The sequence below is a fragment of the Ranitomeya imitator genome, chromosome 4, assembly GCF_032444005.1.
Source record: "Ranitomeya imitator isolate aRanImi1 chromosome 4, aRanImi1.pri, whole genome shotgun sequence".
Taxonomy (NCBI): Eukaryota; Metazoa; Chordata; class Amphibia; order Anura; family Dendrobatidae; genus Ranitomeya; species Ranitomeya imitator.
In genome coordinates this window covers 454,470,265-454,497,717 of record NC_091285.1, presented here as the reverse complement: position 1 = coordinate 454,497,717, position 27,453 = coordinate 454,470,265, and the positions used below count along the sequence as shown (strand labels likewise).

Below are 27,453 nucleotides of genomic sequence, written 5' to 3'. Positions count from 1 at the left end.
TCTCATATCACCTTTTTTTTTTGCATATTCCACACTACTAATGTTAGTAGTGTGTATATGCAAAATTTGGGCGCTCTAGATATTAAATGGTTAAATCGCGGAAAAAATTGGCGTGGGCTCCCGCGCAATTTTCTCCGCCAGAGTGGTAAAGCCAGTGACTGAGGGCAGATATTAATAGCCTGGAGAGGGTCCATGGTTCTTGCCCCCCCCCCCCCCTGGCTAAAAACATCTGCCCCCAGCCACCCCAGAAAAGGCACATCTGGAAGATGCGCCTATTCTGGCACTTGGCCTCACTCTTCACATTCCCGTGTAGTGGAGGGATATGGGGTAATGAAGGGTTAATGTCACCTTGCTATTGTAAGGTGACATTAAGCCAGATTAATAATGGAGAGGCGTCAATTATGACACCTATCCATTATTAATCCAATAGTATGAAATGGTTTATAAAACACACACACATTATTACAAAGTATTTTAATGGAATAAAGACACAGGTTGTTGTAATATTTTATTATACTGGTAATCCACCTGAAGACCCTTGTCACCTGGAACAAATGTAAAAAAACCAAACAACAATATTCCGTACCGATGATCAGTCTCGTTCCACGCTGTAAATCCATCTGAAAGGGTTAACTAATTTTACAAGCAGAAGCCTGCTAATGCAGCTGCCCCTTCCTGTAATAACCCAGTGAATGAATGGAATGTAGGTGAATGACCTGTAGTTACCTCGAGTTGCGGTGATGCGCCCTCTGCTGGATGTCCTCATATGAACTCGAGCGTTGGAAAATATTCTGAAAAGTTCCCAGGCTCGCGTTCATATGAGGACATCCAGCAGAGCACACTGTGAGAAGAAGATGGAAAACAAAACTTCTCCACCTTCTTCATTTTGTGAGTCCGCGGAAATCCGACTGCACTTGGATGGCATTCGATTGCAGCACAATTATTTCCACCCATCTATAAACTTAAATGGGCGAGTTTTGTCCGATTTACAGGTCAAATTGTAACGTGCCGAACTGATATGAGAAAAAAGTTGTTGCTCAACAGTGCCCCGTTAAATATTGAGGACTATCTGATAAAAAAAATTGGATAGTACTCAGCCAATTAATATGGTGGAGTGAGCAAGCCCTTAGAACTGCAGAGTACTATGTGCTAGTAAACTTGCCTTTCTTGAAAAAACCCTCAATTTGCTGGATATATTGTACTATATACCGAGAAAATTGGATAACGTTCCCACACTGCTATCCTTACAATTATAGTTGAAACCAGAAGTTTCCATAAACTATATAAAAAGACACATATACATGTTTTTCTCAATATCTGCCAGGAAATGAGAATAAACCTTTCCCGCTTTGGGTCAATTAGGATTACCATAATTATTAATATTTGCCAAATGCCAGAATAATGAGAGAGAGGGAATGTTTTAAAGCATTTTTATTAGTTACTGGAAAGTCAAAAGTTTACATACATTTCATTAGTATTTGTTACCATTGCCTTTAAAGGGACTCTGTCACCTGAATTTGGAGGGAACAATCTTCAGCCATAGGGGCGGGGTTTTCGGGTGTTTGATTCGCCCTTTCCTTACCCGCCGGCTGCATGCTGGGTGCAATATTGGATTGAAGTTCATTCTCTGTCCTCCGTAGTACACGCCTGCACAAGGTAATCTTGCCTTATGCAGGCATGTACTACGGAGGACAGAGAATGAACTTCAATCCAATATTTCAGCCAGCATGCAGCCGGCGGGTAAGGAAAGGGTGAATCAAACACCCAAAAACCCCGCCTCTATGACTGAAAATTGTTCCCTCCAAATTCAGGTGACAGTGTCCCTTTAATGACCTGGCCGTTTTTGCAATTCTGACCAGTGTCCCTTTATGAGGTAATAACTCAGGAACGCTTCACCGGATCCCAGCGGTTCTGAGATTGTTTTTTCGTGACATATTGGGCTTCATGATAGTGGTAAATTTAGGTCAATAATGTTTGCGTTTACTAGTGAAAAAAATTGAAATTTGGCTAAAATTTTGAAAATTTCGCAATTTTCAAATTTTGAATTTTTATTCTGTTAAACAAGAGAGTTATGTCACACAAAATAGTTAATAAATAACATTTCCCACATGTCTACTTTACATTAGCACAATTTTGGAAGCAAAATTTTTTTTTGCTAGGAAGTTATAAGGGTTAAAATTTGACCAGCGATTTCTCATTTTTACAACAAAATTTACAAAACCATTTTTTTTAGGGACCACCTCACATTTGAAGTCAGTTTGAGGAGTCTATATGACTGAAAATACCCCAAAGTGACACCATTCTAAAAACTGCACCCCTCAAGGTGCTCAAACCCACATTCAAGAACTTTATTAACCCTTAGGCCGGAGTCACACTCAGCGTATGAAAATACGGTCCGTATATTACGGCCGTAATACGCTGAAAAGTCCCGAAAATAGTGGTCCGTAGCTCCTCCGTAGGCAGGGTGTGTCACCGTTTTTTGCGCATGGCATCCTCCGTATGTAATCCGTATGGCAGCCGTAATGCGTGTTTTTATCGCAGGTTTGCAAAACCGACATACGGCTATACAAAGGATCCATGTGTAAAAAAAAAAAACATATATACTGTCTATATATATATATATATATATATATATATATATATATATATGTCAGTAGACACATATATGTATATATATTAATATTTCATCCAGCGCGATATAGCAGAAAGCCGGTAATTCAATTACCGGCTTTTGCTTTCTCCTTCCTAAAACTCAACATGATATGAGACCTGGTTTACATACAGTAAACCATCTCATATCCCCATTTTTTTTGCATATTCCACACTACTAATGTTAGTAGTGTGTATATGCAAAATTTGGCCGTTCTCTTCCCATTCCTGTGTAGCGGTGGGATATGGGGTAATGAAGGGTTAATGCCACCTTGCTATTGTGAGGTGACATTAAGCCAGATTAATAATGGAGAGGCGTCAATTATGACACCTATCCATTATTAATCCAATACTAGTAAAGGGTTAAAAAAACACACACACATTCTTAAAAATTATTTTAATGAAATAAAAACAAAGGTTGTTGTAATATTTTATTGAACGCCCAATCCAATCACTGAAGACCCTCGTTCTGTAACAAAAAAAACATAATAAACCAACAATATCCTTACCTTCCGCAGATCTGTAAAGTCCAACGATGTAAATCCATCTGAAGGGGTTAAAATATTTTGCAGCCACAAGCTTTGCTAATGCAAGGTTGCTCATGTCTGCAAAACCCCGAAGAATGAAGGTAAAGTAGGTCAATAACCTATATTTACCTGCATTTGCGGTGAGGCACCCTCTGCTGGCTGTTCCTAGATCGTGGGAACTTTCCTAGAAAGCTCCCTGGCTCGAGTTCATATGAGGACAACCAGCAGAGGGCGCCCTCTTATGAACGCGAGCCTGGGAGCTTTCTAGGAAAGTTCCCACGATCTAGGAACAGCCAGCAGAGGGCGCCTCACCGCAAATGCAGGTAAATATAGGGCATTGACCTACTTTACCTACATTCCCCGGGGTTTTGCAGACATGAGCAACCTTGCATTAGCAAAGCTCGTGGCTGCAAAATATTTTAACCCCTTCAGATGGATTTACATCATTGGACTTTACAGATCTGCGGAAGGTAAGGATATTGTTGGTTTATTATGTTTTTTTTGTTACAGAACGAGGGTCTTCAGTGATTGGATTGGGCGTTCAATAAAATATTACAACAACCTTTGTTTTTATTTCATTAAAATAATTTTTAAGAATGTGTGTGTGTTTTTTTTAACCCTTTACTAGTATTGGATTAATAATGGATAGGTGTCATAATTGACGCCTCTCCATTATTAATCTGGCTTAATGTCACCTTACAATAGCAAGGTGGCATTAACCCTTCATTACCCCATATCCCACCGCTACACGGGAATGGGAAGAGAGTGGCCAAGTGCCAGAATAGGCGCATCTTCCAGGTGTGCCTTTTCTGGGGTGGCTGGGGGCAGGTGTTTTTAGCCAGGGGGGGGCCAATAACCATGGACCCTCTCCAGGCTATTAATATCTGCCCTCAGTCACTGGCTTTACTACTCTGGCGGAGAAAATTGTGCAGGAGCCCACGCCAAATTTTTTCCGCCATTTAACCCCTTAATTTACTAGCTAGAACGGCCAAATTTTGCATATACACACTACTAACATTAGTAGTGTGGAATATGCCAAAAAAATGGGGATATGAGATGGTTTACTGTATGTAACCATGTCTCATATCATGTCGGGTTTAGGAAGGAGAAAGCAAAAGCCGGTAATTGAATTACCGGCTTTAAAGCTGTCTAGCGCTGGAAGAAATATTAATATATATATATATATATATGTGTGTCTCACTGACATATATATATATATATATATATATATATATATACCTATTCTATGTGTACACATTTATTCGACCTATTCTATTCTAAGCTGTCAGTGTGATTTTACTGTACACCGCACTGAATTACCGGCTTTTCTCTCTAACAGCGCTGCATATTCCTCGCAAGTCACACTGCTGGTCCATGTGTGATCTGTATTTTTGGGGTTTCCATAGACTTTCATTGGCGATTCTCGGCCGAGAAACGCTGACAATCGCAGCATGCTGCGATTTCACTCGGATCCTGAATACGGCCGAGAAAATATCGGATGATGGGAGCTGCCCCATTGATTAACATTGGGACGAGTGCTATGCAATTTTTTATCGCATTGCACTCGTCCGTATTTCGGTCTAGTGTGTCCCCGGCCTTAAGGTGCTTCACAGCAGCAGAAGCAACATGGAAGGAAAAAATGAACATTTAACTTTTTAGTCACAAAAATGTTTTTTAGCAACAATTTTTTAATTTTCCCAAGGGTTAAAGGAGAAACTGGACCCCAAATGTTATTATACAATTTGTCCTGAGTATGCTGATACCCCATATGTGCGGGGGGACCACTGTTTTGGCACACGACAGGGCTCGGAAGGGTAGGAGCGCCATTTGACTTTTTCAATGAAAAATTGGCTCCAATCTTTAGCAGACACCATGTCGCGTTTGGAGAGCCCCTGTGTGCCTAAACATTGGAGCTCCCCCATAAGTGACCCCATTTTGGAAACTATACCTCCCAAGGAACTAATCTAGATGTGTGGTGACCACTTTAAACCCCCAAGTGCTTCACAGAAGTTTACAACACAGAGCCGGGAAAATAAAAAATCATTTTTCTTTCCTCAAAAATTATGTTTTAGCAAGCATTTTTTTATTTTCACAAGGGTAACAGGAGAAATTGGACCCCAATATTTGTTGCCCAGTTTGTCCTGAGTACGCTGATACCCCATATATGGGGGTAAACCACTGTTTGGGCGCACGTCGAGGCTCGGAAGGGAAGTAGTGACGTTTTAAAATGCAGACTTTGATGGAATGGTCTGCTGGCGTCATGTTACGTTTGCAGAGCCCCTGATGTGCCTAAACAGTAGAAACCCTCTGAAAGTGACCCCATTTTGGAAACTAGACCCCCCAAGGAACTTATCTAAATGTGTGCTGTGCACTTTGAACCCCCAAGTGCTTCACAGAAGTTTATAACGCAGAGCCGTGAAAGTAAAAAATCATCTTTCTTTCCTCAAAAATTATGTTTTAGCAAGCAATTTTTTATTTTCACAAGGGTAACAGGAGAATTTGGTCCCCAAAAGTTATTGTCCAGTTTGTCATGAGTATGCTGACCCCATATGTGGGGGTAAACCACTGTTTGGGCACACGTTGGGGCTCGGAAAGGAAGTAGTGAGGTTTTGAAATGCAGACTTTGATGGAATAGTCTGCAGGCGTCATGTCGCGTTTGGAGAGCCCCTGATGTGCCTAAACAATGGAAACCTCCCAATTCTAACTCCAACCCTAACCCCAACACACCCCTAACCCTACCCCTAATCCCAACCCTAATCCTAACCCTACCCCTAATCCCAACCCTAATCCTAACCCTACCCCTAATCCCAACCCTAATCCTAACCCTACCCCTAATCCCAACCCTAACTTTAGCACCAACCCTAACCCTAATTTTAGCCCCAACCCTAATGGAAAAACTGGGGCTGAGGGGTGATCAATGGGGCAGGGGGGTGATCAGCGGGGCAGAGGGGATATCAGTGGGGCAGAGGGGACATCTGGGGTGCAGGGGGGGACATCAGCGGTACAGGGGGCGATCCACAGGGCAGGGGGGAGAACAGTGGGAGAAGGGGGGACATCAGCGGGGCAGGGGGGACATCAGCGGGGCAGGGAGGACATCTGCAGTTCAGGGGGGACATCAGCGGTACAGAGGGCGATCCACAGGGCACGGGGGAGATCAGTGGGAGAAGGGGGGACATCAGTGGGGCAGGGGGGACATCAGCAGGGCAGGGGGGACATCAGCGGGGCAGGGGGGACATCAGCGGGGCAGGGGGGACATCAGCGGAGCAGGGGGTGATCCACAGGGCAGGGGGGACAGCGGGGCAGGGGAGGACATCAACGGGGCAGAAGGGACAGCAGCGGGGCAGGGGAGGACATCAGCGGGGCAGGAGAGGACATCAGCAGAGCAGGGGGCGATCCACAGGGCAGGGGGGACATCAACGGGGCAAGGGAGGACATCAGCGGGGCAGGAGAGGACATCAGCAGAGCAGGGGGCGATCCACAGGGCAGGGGGGACATCAACGGGGCAAGGGAGGACATCAGCTGGGCAGAGGGGACAGCAGAAGGGCAGGGGAGGACAGCAGCGGGGACATCAGCGGGGCAGAGGGCGATCCACAGGGTAGGGGGAGATCAGGGGGTGATCAGTGGGGAAGATCAGTGGGGCGATCAGAGGGGAAGATCAGGGGGGTGATCAGGGAGAAGATCAGTCATGAAGATCAGCGGGGCGATCAATGGGAGAGATCAGGGGGGCGATCAGTGGGGAAGATCAGGGGGGCGATCAGTGGGGAAGATCAGGGGGGCGATCAGGGGGGCAATCAGTGGGGAAGATGAGGGGGGCAATTAGTGGGGAAGATCAGGGGGCAATCAGGGGGGCGATCAGTGGGGAAGATTAGGGGGGCGATCAGGGGGGCGATAAGTGGGGAAGATCAGGGGGGCGATCAGTGGGGAAGATCAGGGGGGCGATCAGGGGGGCGATCAGTGGGGAAGATCAGTGAGGAAGATCAAGGGGGAAGATCAGTGGGGAAGATCAGGGGGCCATCAGTGGGGAAGATCAGGGGGGCAATCAGAGGGGAAGATCAGGGGGGCAATCGGGGGCGATCAGTGGGGAAGATCAGTGGGGAAGATCAGGGGGCGATCAGTGGGGAAGATCAGTGGGGAAGACCAGGTGGGTGATCAGTGGGGAAGATCAGTGAGTAAGATCAAAGAGGAAGATCAGTGGGGAAGATCAGGGGGGTGATCAGTGGGGAAGATCAGGAGGGGCGATCAGTGGAGAAGATCAGGGGGGCGATCAGTGGGGAAGATCAGGGGGGCGATCAGTGGGGAAGATCAGTGGGGCGATCAGGGGGGGCGATCAGTGGGGAAGATCAGTGAGGAAGATCAAGGGGGAAGATCAGTGGGGAAGATCAGTGGGGAAGATCAGGGGGGCGATCAGTGGGGAAGATCAGGGGGGCAATCAGTGGGGAAGATCAGGGGGCAATCAGTGGGGAAGATCAGGGGGGCAATCAGTGGGGAAGATCATGGGGGCGATCAGTGGGGAAGATCAGTGGGGAAGATCAGGGGGGCGATCAGTGGGGAAGATCAGGGGGGCGATCAGTGGGGAAGATCAGGGGGGAAGATCAGGGGGGCAATCAATGGGGCAATCAGGGGGGTGATCAGTGGGGAAGATCAGGGGGGCGATCAGTGGGGAAGATCAGGGGGGAAGATCAGGGGGGAAGATCAGGGGGGCAATCAGTGGGGCAATCAGGGGGGTGATCAGTGGGGAAGATCATGGGGGTGATCAGTGGGGAGGATCAGGGGGGCGATCAGTGGGGAAGATCAGGGGGGCGATCAGTGGGGAAGATCAGGGGGGCGATCAGTGGGGAAGATCAGGGGGGAAGATCAGGGGGGCAATCAGTGGGGCAATCAGGGGGGTGATCAGTGGGGAAGATCAGGGGGGCAATCAGTGGGGAAGATCATGGGGGTGATCAGTGGGGAGGATCAGGGGGGCGATCAGTGGGGAAGATCAGGGGGGCAATCAGTGGGGAAGATCAGGGGGGAGATCAGTGGGGAAGATCAGGGGGGCAATCAGGGGGCAATCAGAAGGGTGATCAGTGGGGAAGATCAGGGGGGCAATCAGTGGGGAAGATCAGGGGGCGATCAGTGGGGAAGATCAGGGGGGGTGATCAGTGGGGAAGATCAGGGGAGCGATCAATGGGGAAGATCGGGGGGACGATCAGTGGGGAAGATCAGGGGGGCTGTCAGGTGCGATGCAGCAGAAGGAGGAAATGGAGCTGGCAGCAGCAGGGGGGTGATCTCCAGGGCAGGGGGGAGGGAGCGAAGGTCGGGGGCATGGAATCGCAAGGCAAGGGAGAAGAGAAGCAGAGGGGAGTACCTGGCGGAGGCAGTGACGGCGGCGGTAACTGCAGCGGTGGCAGTGACTGCAATGGTGGCAGCGATCGCGGTATGTGACAGGTCAATATGCAGGCACCTCGCTGTTCAGCTTCCACCAAAGGCATGAAGCTGGACAGCATGGCAGCAATGGTTTCTCCGCCCCTCCACATCTGAATGGAGAGCTAGCATCACATGGATGCTAGCTCCAATCAGATCTGGGGGGTGGTGACAAGGTGGTCACCAGGACGATCATAGCCAAGTGGGGGCTAAGCCACCCCCCTGGGCTAAAGTACAAGTCCCCCTGTACCTGCAGGTCGGGTGCAATTTCAGTTAACCCTTTCACTCGAAATGCAGGAACGCAATCCCGCCATGACGCCTACGCTGCTTCACAGGTCGGATTGGCACTGACTTTCATGACGCAGCGTATGCGTCACAGGTCGGGAAGGGGTTAAGCCACTTTGCTACCATTTTGTCAGTATGCTTTGGGTCATTGTCCATTTGGAAGACCCATTTCCTCCCAAGCTTTAACTTCCTGGCTGATGTCTTGAGATGTTGTTTCAGTATTGCCACATAATCTTCTTTTCTCATGATGCCATCTATTTTGTGAAGTGTACCAGTCCCTCCTGAAGCAAAATAACCCACCAACATGATGCTGCCACCCCCATGTTTCACAGTTGGGATGGTGTTCTTAGGCTTCCAAGCTTCTCACTTTTTCCTCCAAATGTAAAGATGGTCATTATGCCTAAAAAGTTAAATTGGAGTTTCATCAGACCACAGGACATGTCCTCCAAAATTAAGGTCTTTGTTCCTGTGTTCATTTCCAAACATTAATCTGGCTTTTTTAATGCTTCTTTTGGAGTAATCACTTCTTCTGGTACAGTGGCCTTCCTGTCCATGTTGATACTGTACTTGTTTCACTGTGGATATTGACAAAATCTTGCCCACTTCCACCATCATCTTCACAAGGTCTTTTGCATCTGTCCTTGGATTGATATACATATGTCAGACCAAAACACATTCATCTCTGGGACACAGAACCCATCTCCTTCCTAAGTAGTATGATGGCTGGACATAACCATCTTGTTTGTATTTGCATATAATTGTTTGTACAGATGAGCAAGGCACCTTCAGGTATCTTGAAATTGTACCCAAGCATGAGCCAGACTTGTGCAAGTCCACAATTTTCTTCCTGATATCTTGGCTGATTTATTTAGACTTTCCCATGATGCTACACAAAGAAGCAGTGTGTTTCAGGTGTGCATTAATATACATCCACAGATGTGTAACTCAATGGTTGCCAAAAAGCCTATCAGAAGCTTCCGAACACATGACATCATCATATGGGCAGTCCAGAATTGTTTAAAGGCATAGTAATCTTAGTGTATGTAAACTTTTGACTTTGCAGTAAGTCTCATTATTCTGGCATTTGGCAAATAATAATTATGGTAATCCTAATTGATCTAAAATGGAAAAGTTTATTCTGATTTCATGTCAGATATTGAGAAAAACGTGCATATGTGTCTTTTTATATAGTGTACGCAAAAAACTTCTGGTTTCAACTGTAAGTCAAATGAAGTGGTGAATTTTATTTGCTTATGATCTTTGGTAAAGGAACCACTACAGCAACCCAACCTACAGAGCTACTAAGATCATATCCATAAAATTTACCTAAGTCATGTCCATATGACTTCATTACGCTTTTAAATATTTGAATTTCTGATATGCAATTTGCATTTATGTTGGCACAGTGACCTTTTCAATGGTATGGCAAAGATACTTTCCTGCTGTGGGAGATGGCATTCAAATATTTACTAGCACATAATAGTAATCCAATCAAGATATCCCAACAGAATTACCGTAGTTTCCCATTAATAACGTATGACATTTATGGACATTTAAATATTTCTAATGATAGATAGATAGATAGATAGATAGATAGATAGATAGATAGATAGATAGATAGATAGGATACATAAATAAAAAAATGTTGTTTTTTTTCCATTTGGGACACCAAGGATAAATGTAAGATAATTAATATGGCTCTTGTATTAAAATTGTCAAAGTCAAGAATGATGCTTCAATAATGAATATTTTGGAAGATCAGCTGCATTGCAGGACACATAATGGGGTCAATGCAGTCACACAGTGACAGAGAAGCTTAATACAAACACTGATTCTTCTGTTCTTTATTGTTGGTGTAAGCAATTAATTCTAAGCCTTTACATCCAGGCACAAAACACAAAGTAACCCCTGATGAGCACTGACAAGACATCAGCTTCCTTGGCTACTCAGGTGCCTTACTATAGACCACCTGTGAGAATTAAAAAACAATAAAAGCACTAACAATCCTCCGAGTCTGTTGAACAGAGACCTTCTGTCCCTTCATCTAATTTTCACCCAAATACTGCACAGACTAAACCCAGTAATGAATCAGCCAAAACACCTGAACCGACTGAGGGTCACAGAGAAAACCATGCCAGGAAGGAATAACTGACCCTGCTGACCAACACCCAATAAAATTCCTAAAAACAGGAATTAGCAGATAGCTAACAGATATATATATATATATATATATATATATATATATATATATATATATATATATATATATATATATATCTCAATACTCACTCAATTGTCTTGTCAGACATATATATATATATATATACAGTGGGGCAAAAAAGTATTTAGTCAGTCAGCAATAGTGCAAGTTCCACCACTTAAAAAGATGAGAGGAGTCTGTAATTTACATCATAGGTAGACCTCAACTATGGGAGACAAACTGAGAAAAAAAAATCCAGAAAATCACATTGTCTGTTTTGTTAACATTTTATTTGCATATTATGGTGGAAAATAAGTATTTGGTCAGAAACAAAATTTCATCTCAATACTTTGTAATATATCCTTTGTTGGCAATGACAGAGGTCAAACGTTTTCTGTAAGTCTTCACAAGGTTGCCACACACTGTTGTTGGTATGTTGGCCCATTCCTCCATGCAGATCTCCTCTAGAGCAGTGATGTTTTTGGCTTTTCGCTTGGCAACACAGACTTTCAACTCCCTCCAAAGGTTTTCTGTAGGGTTGAGATCTGGAGACTGGCTAGGCCACTCCAGGACCTTGAAATGCTTCTTACGAAGCCATTCCTTCGTTGCCCTGGCGGTGTGCTTTGGATCATTGTCATGTTGAAAGACCCAGCCACGTTTCATCTTCAATGCCCTTGCTGATGGAAGGAGGTTTGCACTCAAAATCTCACGATACATGGCCCCATTCATTCTTCCATGTACCCGGATCAGTTGTCCTGGCCCCTTTGCAGAGAAACAGCCCCAAAGCATGATGTTTCCACCACCATGCTTCACAGTAGGTATGGTGTTTGATGGATGCAACTCAGTATTCTTTTTCCTCCAAACACGACAAGTTGTGTTTCTACCAAACAGTTCCAGTTTGGTTTCATCAGACCATAGGACATTCTCCCAAAACTCCTCTGGATCATCCAAATGCTCTCTAGCAAACTTCAGACGGGCCCGGACATGTACTGGCTTAAGCAGTGGGACACGTCTGGCACTGCAGGATCTGAGTCCATGGTGGCGTAGTGTGTTACTTATGGTAGGCCTTGTTACATTGGTCCCAGCTCTCTGCAGTTCATTCACTAGGTCCCCCCGCGTGGTTCTGGGATTTTTGCTCACCGTTCTTGTGATCATTCTGACCCCACGGGGTGGGATTTTGCGTGGAGCCCCAGATCGAGGGAGATTATCAGTGGTCTTGTATGTCTTCCATTTTCTAATTATTGCTCCCACTGTTGATTTCTTCACTCCAAGCTGGTTGGCTATTGCAGATTCAGTCTTCCCAGCCTGGTGCAGGGCTACAATTTTGTTTCTGGTGTCCTTTGACAGCTCTTTGGTCTTCATCATAGTGGAGTTTGGAGTCAGACTGTTTGAGTGTGTGCACAGGTGTCTTTTTATACTGATAACAAGTTTAAACAGGTGCCATTACTACAGGTAATGAGTGGAGGAAAGAGGAGACTCTTAAAGAAGAAGTTACAGGTCTGTGAGAGCCAGAAATCTTGATTGTTTGTTTCTGACCAAATACTTATTTTCCACCATAAAATGCAAAAAAAATGATAAAAAAACAGACAATGTGATTTTCTGGATTTTTTTTTCTCAGTTTGTCTCCCATAGTTGAGGTCTACCTATGATGTAAATTACAGACGCCTCTCATCTTTTTAAGTGGTGGAACTTGCACTATTGCTGACTGACTAAATACTTTTTTGCCCCACTGTATATATATAGTTGCACAAATGTATTTATAAAATCATAGATCAGAGTTATATATATTGTATATACGTATAAGCCGACCCGAGTATAAGCCGAGGCACCTAATTTTACCACGAAAGAATAGGAAAACGTAATGACTGCCTACTATTCATGGCCCCCTCATCTCTATACTGGTATACATGCCCCCCTCATCCCTATCCTGGTATAAGTGGTCTCCTCATCCCCATCCATGTATGCATGGCCTCCTCATCCCCATCCATGTATGCATGGCCTCCTCATCCCCATCCTTGTATGCATGGCCTCCTCATCCTCATAGTTGTATGCATGGCTCCCTCATCCCTACACTGGTTTGCATGGCCTCCTCATCCCTATCCTGGTATAAGTGGTCTCCTCATCCTCATCCGTGTATGCATGGCCTCCTCATCCCCATCCTTGTATGCATGGCCTCCTCATGCCCATCCTTGTATGCATGGCCTCCTCATCCTCATAGTTGTATGCATGTCCTCCTAATCCCAATCCTGGTATGCATGGTCCCCCTCATCTCTATACTGGTATGTATGGCTCCCTCATCCCTACACTGGTATGCATGGCCCCCCATCCCTATCCTGGTTTGCATGGCCCCTATCAGAGAAACAATAAGAAAAAATAAACCATCATACTTATCTTTTTTTGTGCTCCCTCGCAGTCTTGTTCCGATGCCAGCAGCTGCAGCAGCTGGGCGATCACAAGTGCGATCACAAGTGCCTGCTACTAAAGGGAATGAATATTCACTACTCTACATGCCCATGGGAGTGGAGTGCAGTGAATATTCATACCTTTAAGTAGCGGGCACACGTGATTACTCCGCCGCTGCAGGAAGCCAGCGGCTGCGACTACTGTAGCCGCTATTAAAGAGAGATGAATATTCAATGTGAGTGCAGTGAATATTCATTTCTCTTTAGCAGCAGGCACAGGAGTTAGCCAGAGCAGCTGGCTCCTGGATGGACATGGATATAAGCTGAAGGGGGCTGTTGGGTGTCGAGTTCCCGCCTCTCCACAGGGGGAATCTCAAACCATCTCTGCTGCAGTCTCCTATTCCTTTCCAGCCGCAGTGGAGTCTGCTCAGTGCAGACATCGGTCCCAGCGTCTTGCTCAGTCTCACTCTGTGCATAGGGTTACTGCTGCTTTTCCAGCTTCTGCCATTGAAGCCAGTGCTGGGCAGCGGCGAGCAGACGCTTCTAGGGCTAATCAATATAAAAGTCTCGCACTCAACTTCAGTTACTTGGATTGATGAATTTTATTTGTGCAAGGTACTTCCAGTGCTACCTTGCACAAATAAAATTCATCAATCCAAGTAACTGAAGTTGAGTGCGAGACTTTTATATTGATTGCTGACGGTTTGGGAACCTAGTCTCTGCACCACATATATAGCAGTGCACACGGAGTTTATTTGCTTCTAGGGCTAAGTCCTACTTTGCACACACTAAGCATGCCCAGGGCAAGATCTCTCAGTGGAGATCTAGGGTCACATGCTCTGGTACTGCAGCAATTCCATTGGTCCTTCTTTGAAGGGTCCTGTACGTGCTGCAGCTATTTAAGGCTCGCATGGCCGCACGGCCATTGTAAATGTGTGTGTGTTGTGAGTGAAAGTCGCTCTTTAAATAACCCTCCCTATTGGATGACTGTTCGCGGAAGGTGTATGTTTGCTATCTTGCGCCCGACTTATCCAACAGCACGTTACACACTAATACAGCGTCTAGTTGCTGTGTCCGCCAGTGCATCGCCGTGCGCTTTCACAGCGCTTTCCTGACCCAAGCCTGGGTGGTTAGTGGCGTCCGCCAGTGCAGCACCGCACGCACTCTCGTGCATTCCTTTGTTATTATTTTGGTTACGCTGACACCCCAGTTGCGGTGTCGACCGCAAGTAGTCTTCACAGACTCAGATCTCAAGTCTTTGGACTGAGCTCGGAGACTCCTTGCTTGTGCTCTTGTGTGCGGTACCACGGCCCTGTGACTTAACAGGGTTCGCTTCCTTCACACAGGGTGAAGTTAACCCGTGTGTATTCACATTGTACTGTATAGTCCGTCATTACTTGGCAGCAGGTTCCATCTCTGCACGGTGGACCCCGGGCTGCGAACGCACCTTATTCTACCTATCTTATTATGTGGTGCGTTCCGCTAGCCTTAAGATCACACTAGCGCCAGGGTCTGGCTAGTAATGACGGACAAGCAGAAATCCTTGCGGTACATCCAGCAGCTGGAGGGTAGGTTGGCGACTCTCGATCGCACATATCTGGATGATATTCTCATCTACTCTCCAGATATTGACTCCCACCGGAGAGATGTTTGCAAAGTCTTCGACCTCCTACGGGCAAACTCCCTCTATGCCAAGTTGGAGAAGTGTATGTTCGAGCAGGAGTCCTTACCATTCCTGGGCTATATCATCTCTGCCCAGGGATTGGCTATGAATCCTGCCAAACTACAGGCTGTGATGGACTGGCAGGAACCCCATTCTCTTAAAGCGGTGCAGCGCTTTATGGGGTTCATAAACTATTATCGCCAGTTCATTCCGCACTTCTCAACTTTGGTAGCTCCCTTGGTTGCCCTCACCAAGAAGGGGGCAAATCCCAAATTGTGGTCTGTGGAGGTCTCCAAGGCTTTTAACTATATAAAGTCACACTTCGCTAGCGCTCCCATCCTACATCGGCCCGATGTAGATAAGCCATTTATCATGGAGGTGGATGCCTCATCTGTTGGTGCTGGAGCAGTCCTCTTCCAAAAGGATGCTCAAGGTCGGAAGCTTCCTTGCTTCTTCTTTTCTAAGACCTTCTCACCAGCAGAGAGGAATTATTCCATCGGGGACAGGGAGTTGCTAGCCATGAAGTTGGCTTTCTCGGAGTGGAGACATCTCTTGGAGGGAGCTCGTTTTCCCTTCCAAGTCTTCACAGATCACAAAAATTTGGTGTACCTGCAGACAGCCCAGCGGTTAAATTTTCGCCAGGCCAGAAGGTCCTTGTTCTTCTCCCGGTTTCATTTCACCCTCCATTTTCTTTCTGGGGAGAAGAATATTCGGACTGACGCTCTCTCTTGCTCCGTTGTGTCATCTGTGGAGGAGGAGAAGACTCGGCTTATCTTCCCTTCAGAGAGCCTGAGAGCGGTGGCTCCGGTTTCGCTAGAGTCTGTGCCCCCAGGCAAGACTTTTGTTCCATCTAATTTGCAACCGGAGGTTCTATCTTGGGCTCACTCGTCCATGGTGGGTGGACACTTTGGGACCAAGAGGACATCTGAGCTCTTGGCGAGGACGTACTGGTGGCCGCATATTGCTCGTGACATCACAGACTATGTTCGGGCATGTGTTTCCTGCGCCAAGAACAAGTCTCCTCGGCAACGGCAAGCTGGGTTGCTTTACCCCATGCCGGTGGCGGACAGGCCCTGGGAAATGGTCGGGATGGATTTTGTGGTGGGCTTACCCAAGTCTCGTAACTGCACCATTATCTGGGTGATCACCGACCATTTTTCCAAAATGGTGCACTTGGTGCCTCTTCCACGGCTACCTTCTGCACGGGCTCTGGCTGTGTTTTTCATCAAGCATGTCTTTCGCCTACACAGTATGCCAGACAAAATTGTTAGTGACCGGGGTCCCTAGTCTGCGTCTCGATTCTGGAGAGAGCTTTGTCGTCTACTCAGTATTGAGTTGAATCTCTCTTCGGCATATCACCCCGAGACGAATGGGTTGGTAGAGAGGGCCATCCAGACCCTGTTCACATATTTGCGACATTTTGTTTCTGCCAGGCAGGATGACTGGGCATTTTTGCTACCGTGGGCAAAGTTTGCGCTTATCAACGCCGTAGCCGACTCCACCGGTCAGACTCCATTCCGCCTAAATTACGGCCAGCATCCGCGTGTCACTGTGCCCATGCCCATGTCTTCCGCCGACTCCAGGGTGGCAGACTGGGCTGTGGAGGCACGGGACATTTGGGACCACACTCAGGATGCCATTCGGGCCTCCAAGGAGAGAATGAGGTCCTCCGCCGATGCTCATCGGCGCCCCGCTCCGACCTTTGCTCCTGGCGACTTAGTGTGGCTCTCCGCCCGTAACATCAGGCTGCGTGTTGAGTCCACTAAGTTTGCACTTCGCTACTTGGGTCCCTTCAAGGTCCTCGAACAGGTTAATCCTGTGGTCTACCATCTGGCTCTTCCTCCATGCCTGGGTATCACCGACACCTTTCATGTGTCCCTCTTGAAACCCGTATACATGTCCCGGTTTTCCGAGTCATCTGCTGGGACATCGGGTTCGTCTACGGACAATTACGAGGTGAACGCTATTTTGGGGTGCAAGGTGGTACGTGGCAAAAAATTCTATTTGGTGGATTGGAAGGGTTATGGCCCAGAGGACAGGTCCTGGGAGCCTGCTGAACACATTCGAGCTCCACAGCTCATTGCTGCCTTCGAGCGTAGCGAGGTCCAGGGAAGGGGGGGCGATGTTAGGTGTTGAGTTCCCGCCTCTGCACAGGGGGAATCTCGAACCATCTCTGCTGCGGTCTCCCATTCTTCTCCAGCCGCAGTGGAGTCTGCTCAGCGCAGACGTCGGTCCCATCATCTTGCTCAGTCTCACTCTGTGCATAGGGTTACTGCTGCTTTTCCAGCTTCTGCCATTGAAGCTAGTGCTGGACAGCGGCGAGCAGATGCTTCTGGGGCTAAGTCCTACTTTGCACACACTGAGCATGCCCAGGGCAAGATCTCTCAGTGGAGATCTAGGGTCACATGCTCTGGTACTGCAGCAATTCCATTGGTCCTTCTTTGAAGGGTCCTGTACGTGCTGCAGCTATTTAAGGCTCGCATGGCCGCACGGCCATGCGCTAGTGTACATTTGTAAACGTGTGTGTGTTGTGAGTGAAAGTCGCTCTTTAAATAACCCTCCCTATTGGATGACTGTTCGCGGAAGGTGTATGTTTGTTATCTAGTGCCCGACTTATCCAACAGCACGTTATACACTAATACAGCATCTAGTTGCTGTGTCCGCCAGTGCGGCGCCGTGCGCTTTCACAGCGCTTTCCTGACCCAAGCCTGTGTGGTTAGTGGCGTCCGCCAGTGCGGCACCGCACGCACTCTCGTGCATTCATTTGTTATTATTTTGGTTACGCTGACACCCCAGTTGCGGTGTCGACCGCAAGTAGTCTTCACAGACTCAGATCCCAAGTCTTTGGACTGAGCTTGGAGACTCCTTGCTTGTGCTCTTGTGTGCGGTACCACGGCCCTGTGACTTAACAGGGTTCGCTTCCTTCTCACAGGGTGAAGTTAACCTGTGTGTATTCACATTGTACCGCCATATAGTCTGTCATTACTTGGCAGCAGGTTCCATCTCTGCACGGTGGACCCCGGGCTGCGAACGCACCTTATTCTACCTATCTTATTATTTGCTGCATTCCGCTAGCCTTAACAGGGGCTTTTTCAGCATAAAAAATGTGCTGAAAAACTCACCTTGTACTTGAGTATATATGGTAATATGTATTATACTTGTACTGATTATAACATTTTTTATACAGTTACACACATGCACATATTATACATTTGCAGTCAGAATTATTCAACCCCCATTGCAGGTTAGGCTTAATAGCAACATTTTCAAACTTTCTGCTGTTTGCAATAAACTAATCAAAAACAATTTATACACCTCAATACAGCTAATATAACAAGCCTTTCTCTAAATTCAAGACTGAATGCCATTTACTCAAACTCCTGCACAGAATCCATCATGGAAACACATGTTTAGAAATCAGAAGTCGTCTTAAAAACTACTAATGCAATTAAAGGAGTTGTCCACTACTAGGACAACCCCTTCTTGATCTAAATGTTTGGCTGTGATAAAATAAAAAAGCCTATAGTCACCTCTCGTACTGGCACAGCAGTGTCAGCCCTCGAAGTCCTGGGCCTCTCGTGCAGTTGTTGTGACTAGTGATGAGCGAATATACTCGTTTCTTGAGCACGCTCGGGGGTCCTCCGAGTATTTTTTTAATGCTCGGAGTTTTAGTTTTACTTGCCGCAGCTGAATGATTTACATCTGTTAGCCAGCATAAGTACATGTGGGGGTTGCCTGGCTGCTAGGGAATCCCCACATGTACTTATGCTGGCTAACAGATGTAAATCATTCATCTGCGGCAAGAAAAACAAAATCTCCGAGCACTAAAAAATACTCGGAAGACCCCCGAGCATGCTCGAGAAATCTTGAGTAACGAGTATATTCGCTCATCACTAGTTGTGACACATGAGTCTGGTGCCAATTCAGCGCCGGCGTCACTGTTCCGCCTTTTTGTCAAATTGAACATGAAGAAGTATGGGCTGCAGCTAATCTCTGACTTCCTTTTCATGTGCAATTTGTCCAAAGACATAGACAGTGACACCAGTGCTGATTAGGCGCCAAGTGTCACAACAACCGCACGAGAGCCACGGGGAAAGTGAGTGCCGATACTGCGGGAACGCTGACCGCACAGGAAGTAAGTATAAGCTTTGTTATCTTATGGGGGCCAAGCATGGGGTATGAGAAAGAATTATCCAAGTAGTGGATAACTTCTTCAATCTAGAGAGTAGCTAATCATGTGAAAAAAAAACACAAAATATCCAGATTGTATAAGGGTTTGCTGACTGCGATATTTGATTGCATGTTTGAAATATGACTGAGCTAAGGGAGAGGTTCAAAAGGTAAGGTTAGGTGCACACGGTCAGTAATCGGCATTGCTTTGGACAAGCACATGTCCGCTGCGACCAAAGCACTGCCAGCTTGTGAACACAGGTGATTCCGCATTTGCTCATTGAACCGTGTGGAATCACCGTGTCCAATACATTGTACGGGTGAGATTTACTTTGAGGAGACTTGGGAGATGTTTTCATAATATACAAATAGTCTTGAAGATTTTATACCGTTGGACTTCTACCACATACACTTTTTACACCCCACTCACTTACTTTGCCATCGCGCTAGTTTTAAAAGTGTGGCTTTTATATATTTTATACTGAATTCAGATTTTCAGTGATTTTATATTCACAGATAACGTCACCTCACAATCAGTATTTTCATTTCTTTTCACAGTTGGGGTGAAGAATGGGGAGAAAAAGGCTTTGCAAAAGTCCAGCGAAGTATCGATAAGTGCTTCATTTCAAAATATGCAGCTAGTTTTGACTTCCTGGAGTAATTATTAATAGTCAGTATTCTATTCTAGAATTATGTAGATGTGAATGTAGCAGAATTTTACTGATATTATTAAAACTGCTTGTGTGCATAAATAAACTAAAGCATCAATTCTGTTTTATTGTATTGTGTTTTGGTATTTGCTTTTCATATTATAATTTTTTGAACTGAGCTCAGAAGTCAAAGACCTTGGTACCTATACCGGAGTTACACTAGACTAAGAATCCTTCATCGCTGAACCGGGTCACCAATGTACCAGACTATCGTACACTGCTGGTCCAAACTGTGGCACTAAACCTGGCCGGGATCAGGAGCCAACACTACACTCCAGCGATCCCGGCCATCCTCTGTGCAGTGCTTACAAGCTCTACTGCAAACAATTTGTGGGCATTGTGGATTTTCAGTTTTCTGTAGAAGTGATCGGTTCCTTGGGCAATGAGTCCTACCCATTAAAAATTAACATTGTAATTATCAGGGAATTGCGGGGGATATAAATATATAGAACATTGCAAAAGTACTTGTTTTTACTAGCACTTTCTGATAAAGATTAAAGGCAAATTAGTTCAATGCAAATCAAATTTGTGTTACATTTTCAGGAATTTGCTGGACCTGGAAAATTTTAACAATTTGTGCTTTGATTCAGAGAAGTCACTTAAATGGTAGCCAGGATTTTACACATTGCCACATTATCATCCAGAAAAGGATCACATGACCTCAGGCCAGGCTTCCTCATAATGTCTTACAGCTAACACATCATATTATAGCACAGCCAATCAGGAGGAACTATTATAGCCTGTATGAAAGCAGAGGCAGAGAATGTAGCAGCCATTTTGCGGTGAATTTGGTTAGTGAGAGTACATTATAGCTTACAGTTTAGCCATAGAAATAGGGAGATATAACCATAAAACACTGAAGAAACTATACATAATGTGTGTGACAACACAGTAGTAAAGAACAGCTAACATCCATTTACCCATAGCCATTTTTTCCATTACTAAAGCTGTGTATGCGTTAAAAGTGTTTTTCACTAATTGGACACCCCCTTCTTCACCATATTCCCCATTTTGGCCCCTTCACGCTTACTTACTTCAGACGTACCTGAAATATGGCGCTAATCAGAGATCAGGAGCAGGTCTTACTTCTGGATGTCAGTTTTGACCAAAGCAGAAAGTAACTGGGCACACAGGACATAACATCACATGTGAGACTCAGCTCTGGCATCACTGGAATGGCGCCAGTAGTGGAGGTGAGAATAAGGCTGCTATTTTATGCGGGGCAATATGGTCATTGAGAAGGGGTAGGCCCTAATTACTTTTTTCGGGAAAATTTGGTTAAATGTCGCATTTGTATTTCAAAAGATTTGCTCATCTCTACACTAAACCCATCAATGAAGATATGAATAACCATTTTGTGGTAGAAATTTGAAGTTTGATATTCAGTAGATGATGGTTTAATATTGTATATAGGGGTAACTGCCTGGCACTGTTTGTAGGGGGACTTATGAGAATGATTAGCCTATCACAGCTTCCAAACAAAAAAAGCCTGAACAAAGCTATAGCTTGGGAAGTTAAAGGGAATGTGTCATCAAAATATTTTCAACAGCTGAAAAAATTCTCGCTCACATTACGATCAGTGGTGCAGGTGGGATTTACTCACATGTGTGATGGTCACTAGGGTTGAGCGAAACGGGTCGAACATTTTCAAAAGTCGCCGACTTTTGGCTAAGTCGGGGTTTCATGAAACCCGATCCGACCCCTGTGCGGGGTCGGCCATGCGGTACGCGACTTTCGCGCCAAAGTCGCGTTTCAATGACGCGAAAAGCGCCATTTCTCAGCCAATGAAGGTAAACGCAGAGTGTGGGCAGCGTGATGACATAGGTCCTGGTCCCCACCATCTTAGAGAAGGGCATTGCAGTGATTGGCTTGCTGTCTGCGACGTCACAGGGGCTATAAAGAGGCGTTCCCGCCGACCGCCATCTTACTGCTGCTGATCTGAGCTTAGGGAGAGGTTGCTGCCGCTTTGTCAGAAGCAGGGATAGCGTTAGGCAGGGTCCATTAACCACAAAACCGCTTGTGCTGCAGCGATTTGCACTGTCCAACACCACCCTCGGTGTGCAGGGACAGTGGAAGTTTTTTTTTTTTTTTTCCCCTCAGCGCTGTAGCTCATTGGGCTGCCCTAGAAGGCTCCCTGATAGCTGCATTGCTGTGTGTACGCCGCTGTGCAAACCAACTGCTTTTTTCAAAGCACAAATCCTCTTGTTCCTTCCTTTCTGCACAGCTATCTTTTTTGTTTGTCCACACTTTTTATTTCATTTGTGCATCAGTCCACTCCTTATTGCTGCCTGCCATACCTGGCTGAGATTACTGCAGGCAGGGAGATAGTAGCTGCCTGCCATACCTGGCTGAGATTACTGCAGGCAGGGAGATAGTAATTGTAGGACATTCCCTGTTTTTTTTTTTGTTTTTTTTTTGGTGGGAGATTAAGATTGGCAATTTGGCATTTCTGCTAGAGTGCCATCCCTGTGTGTGCCATCTCTCTCACATAGTGGGCCATAGAAAGCCTTTTCATTTTTCTGTATTTTTTTTTGTGGGGTGTATAAATTCTCCCTGATAAAAATACAGTGGGAGATTAATATTGGCCTTTGGGCTTGTGTGCCAGTCCTGAGTGTGCCATCTCTCTCACAAATAGTGGGCCATAGAAAGCCTATTTTATTTTTTTTTGGGTTTTATAAATTCTCCCTGAAAAAAAGGGAGATTAATATTGGCCTCTGGGCTTGTGTGCCAGTCCTGAGCGTGCCATCTGTGCCAGCCCTGAGCGTGCCATCTCTCTCACAAATAGTGGGCCATAGAAAGCCTATTTAATTTTTTTTTTGGTTTTATAAATTCTCCCTGAAAAAAAGGGAGATTAATATTGGCCTCTGGGCTTGTGTGCCAGTTGTGAGCGTGCCATCTGTGCCAGTCCTGAGCGTGCCATCTCTCTCACAAATAGTGGGCCATAGAAAGCCTATTTAATTTTTTTTTTGGTTTTATAAATTTTCCCTGAAAAAAGGGAGATTAATATTGGCCTCTGGGCTTGTGTGCCAGTTGTGAGCGTGCCATCTGTGCCAGCCCTGAGCGTGCCATCTCTCTCACAAATAGTGGGCCATAGAAAGCCTATTTAATTTTTTTTTTTGGTTTTATAAATTCTCCCTGAAAAAAAGGGAGATTAATATTGGCCTCTGGGGTTGTGTGCCAGTTGTGAGCGTGCCATCTGTGCCAGTCCTGAGCGTGCCATCTCTCTCACAAATAGTGGGCCATAGAAAGCCTATTTAATTTTTTTTTTTGTTTTATAAATTTTCCCTGAAAAAAGGGAGATTAATATTGGCCTCTGGGCTTGTGTGCCAGTTGTGAGCGTGCCATCTGTGCCAGTCCTGAGCGTGCCATCTCTCTCACAAATAGTGGGCCATAGAAAGCCTATTTAATTTTTTTTTTGGTTTTATAAATTTTCCCTGAAAAAAGGGAGATTAATATTGGCCTCTGGGCTTGTGTGCCAGTTGTGAGCGTGCCATCTGTGCCAGTCCTGAGCGTGCCATCTCTCTCACAAATAGTGGGCCATAGAAAGCCTATTTAAATATTTTTTTGGTTTTATAAATTCTCCCAGAAAAAAAGGGAGATTAATATTGGCCTCTGGGCTTCTGTGCCAGTCCTGAGCGTGCCATCTGTGCCAGTCCTGAGCGTCCCATCTCTCTCACAAATAGTGGGCCATAGAAAGCCTATTTTTTTTTTTTTGGGGTTTTAGAAATTCTCCCTGAAAAAAAAAGGGAGATTAATATTGCCCTTTGGGCTTGTGTGCCAGTACTAAGCGTTCCATCTCTCTCTCTCTCTCAGTCAGTGGGCCATAGAACGCCTATTTTTGGTTTTATTTGTTTTCTAAATTCTCCCTGAAAAAATCATTTTATTTTATTTGGTTTCTAAATTCTTCCTGATAAAATCATATTTTTTTATTATTTTTTTTTCTAAAGTCTCCCTGAAAAAAAAAAAAAAAAAAAAAAAACAGTGGGAGATTAATATTGGCCTTTCTGCTTGTGTGCCAGTCTTGACTCCTGGGTGCGTCATCTCTCAGTCAGTGGGCCATAGAACGCCTATTTTTGGTTTTATTTGTTTTATAAATTCTCCCTGAAAAAATCATTTTATTTTATTTGGTTTCTAAATTCTTCCTGATAAAATCATATTTTTTTTATTATTTTTTTTTCTAAAGTCTCCCTGAAAAAAAAAAAAAAAAAACAACCAAAAAAAACAGTGGGAGATTAATATTGGCCTTTCTGCTTGTGTGCCAGTCTTGACTCCTGGGTGTGCCATCTCTCTCTCTCTCTCTCTCTCTCTCCAATTGTGGTCCATAGAAAGCCTATATTTTTTTTCCTTGATTTGGGTTCCAAAATCTACCAGAGAAAATAACTACATCAATCATTGGTAGAAAAATATTGGCCTCTGGGCTTGTGTGCCACTCCTGACTCCTGTGTGCGTCATCTCTCAGTCAGTGGGCCATAGAACGCCTATTTTTGTTTTTATTTGTTTTATAAATTCTCCCTGAAAAAATAATTTTATTTTATTTGGTTTCTAAATTCTTCCTGATAAAATCATATTTTTTTTATTATTTTTTTTTCTAAAGTCTCCCTGAAAAAAAAAAACAAAAACAAACAAAAAAAACAGTGGGAGATTAATATTGGCCTTTCTGCTTGTGTGCCAGTCTTGACTCCTGGGTGTGCCATCTCTCTCTCTCTCTCTCTCTCTCTCTCTCCAATTGTGGTCCATAGAAAGCCTATATTTTTTTTCCTTGATTTGGGTTCCAAAATCTACCAGAGAAAATAACTACATCAATCATTGGTAGAAAAATATTGGCCTCTGGGCTTGTGTGCCACTCCTGACTCCTGTGTGCGTCATCTCTCAGTCAGTGGGCCATAGAACGCCTATTTTTGGTTTTATTTGTTTTATAAATTCTCCCTGAAAAAATCATTTTATTTTATTTGGTTTCTAAATTCTTCCTGATAAAATCATATTTTTTTTATTATTTTTTTTTCTAAAGTCTCCCTGAAAAAAAAAAAAAAAAAACAACCAAAAAAAACAGTGGGAGATTAATATTGGCCTTTCTGCTTGTGTGCCAGTCTTGACTCCTGGGTGTGCCATCTCTCTCTCTCTCTCTCTCTCTCTCTCTCTCTCCAATTGTGGTCCATAGAAAGCCTATATTTTTTTTCCTTGATTTGGGTTCCAAAATCTACCAGAGAAAATAACTACATCAATCATTGGTAGAAAAATATTGGCCTCTGGGCTTGTGTGCCACTCCTGACTCCTGTGTGCGTCATCTCTCAGTCAGTGGGCCATAGAACGCCTATTTTTGTTTTTATTTGTTTTATAAATTCTCCCTGAAAAAATAATTTTATTTTATTTGGTTTCTAAATTCTTCCTGATAAAATCATATTTTTTTTATTATTTTTTTTTCTAAAGTCTCCCTGAAAAAAAAAAAAAAAAAACAAACAAAAAAAACAGTGGGAGATTAATATTGGCCTTTCTGCTTGTGTGCCAGTCTTGACTCCTGGGTGTGCCATCTCTCTCTCTCTCTCTCTCTCCAATTGTGGTCCATAGAAAGCCTATATTTTTTTTCCTTGATTTGGGTTCCAAAATCTACCAGAGAAAATAACTCCATCAATCATTGGTAGAAAAATATTGGCCTCTGGGCTTGTGTGCCACTCCTGATTCCTGTGTGCGTCATCTCTCACTCAGTGGCCCATAGAAAGCATATAGTTTGTTACATTTGTTTTCTAAATTCTCCCTGCAAAAATCTATTTTTTTTTTTTTGGGGGGTTTCTAAAGTGTTCCTGAAAAAAATAAAAATAAAAAAAAAATAATAGTGTGACATTAATATTAACATTTGTGCTTCAGTGACAGTCCTGCGTGTGGGGCATCTCTCTAATTTGCAGCCACCAAAAAAAGAGTGTGTAACATTGGGCCTGATTTTCGCTGTGGTCTCACCAACCTGTAAAGGGGTAGCTAAATCATACTGAAGTTATAGCTCACCGTGTAAGTTGTGTGACTGCAACAAATAACGTTAGTTTGGTTACGTTTTTAAAACAATGAGGAAGTCTAGTGGAAGAGGTCGTGGCCGGGGGCGTTCATTGTCAGCTGGTAATGAGGGTAGTGGTAGTGGTGGAGCATCAGGTGGTCGTGGGGAAAAAAATATTGCACCTAAGTCTGGAGCTGTGGAGCCAGGTTCGTCGTCCGGCTACACAAGGCCTCGAACGCTCCCTTTTCTGGGATTAGGAAAACCGCTTTTAAAGCCGGAGCAGCAAGAGCAAGTTTTGGCTTATCTTGCTGACTCAGCCTCTAGCTCTTTTGCCTCCTCTCGTGAAACTGGTAAAAGTAAAAGCAGCGCGTCGTTAGTGGATGTTCACGGTCAGGGACAAGTCACTTCCTTGTCCTCTTCAGCAAAAACAACAACAGAGAAGAATGCAGCAGGCGACACAACGGGTTACTCCATGGAGCTCTTTACACATACCGTCCCTGGCTTAGAAAGTGAAGCAGTTAACAGTCCATGCCCATTACAAATTGAATCTGACATGGAGTGCACTGACGCACAGCCACAGCCAGACTACTATGCTGGTCCTTTGACTCAGACCACAACATTGCCCTCGCAGGGTGCTGATCAAGAATCAGACCCTGATGAGACTATGTTGCCCCATCACGAACGCTATACCACCGAACGACACGGTGACACAGACGAAGTTGCGCAGGAGGTACAAGAAGAGTTATTAGATGACCCAGTTCTTGACCCCGATTGGCAGCCATTGGGGGAACAGGGTGCAGGCGGCAGCAGTTCTGAAGCAGAGGAGGAGGAGGGGCCGCAGCAGGCATCAACATCGCCACAGGTTCCATCTGCCGGGCCCGTATCTTGCCCAAAACGCGTGGCAAAGCCAAAACCTGGTGGAGGACAGCGTGGCCATCCGGTTAAAGCTCAGTCTGCAATGCCTGAAAAGGTATCCGATGCTAGAAAGAGTGCAGTCTGGCATTTTTTTAAACAACATCCAATTGATCAGCGCAAAGTCATCTGTCAAAAATGTTCTACTTCCTTAAGCAGAGGTCAGAATCTGAAAAGTCTCAATACTAGTTGCATGCATAGACATTTAACCACCATGCATTTGAAAGCTTGGACTAACTACCAAACGTCCCTTAAGGTTGTTGCACCCTCGGCCAATGAAGCTAGTCATCAACGCAACATCCCTTCCGGCAGTGTAGGACCACCATTTAGCGCACCACCTGCTGTATCTGTGCAGGTATCTTTGCCAGGCCAAAGCAGTCAGGGTCAGGGAATCACCAGTTTCGTAGTAGGAAACACTGCATCTAGGGCACCGGCGGCAACAATACCATCTCCCACCGTCTCTCAGTCTGCCATGTCCACCGGCACCCCCGCTAGTTCCACGATCTCCAGCTCTCCAGTCCAGCTCACCCTACATGAGACTATGGTTAG

General features: G+C 45.1%; 1 protein-coding gene across 2 annotated transcripts in view; it reads left to right on the top strand.

Annotated features, from left to right (window-relative positions):
* Positions 1–20,072, top strand: part of LOC138676463 (uncharacterized) — a 37,513-nt gene extending 17,441 nt beyond the window's left edge. For both annotated transcript variants that reach the window (XM_069765786.1, XM_069765785.1), the window contains one exon: positions 19,858–20,072. In XM_069765786.1, coding sequence (XP_069621887.1) covers positions 19,858–19,960 — 103 coding nt within the window. In that variant the 3' untranslated portion in view covers positions 19,961–20,072. The remainder of the gene's footprint in view (positions 1–19,857) is intronic.
* The last annotated feature ends 7,381 nt before the right edge of the window (positions 20,073–27,453 follow it).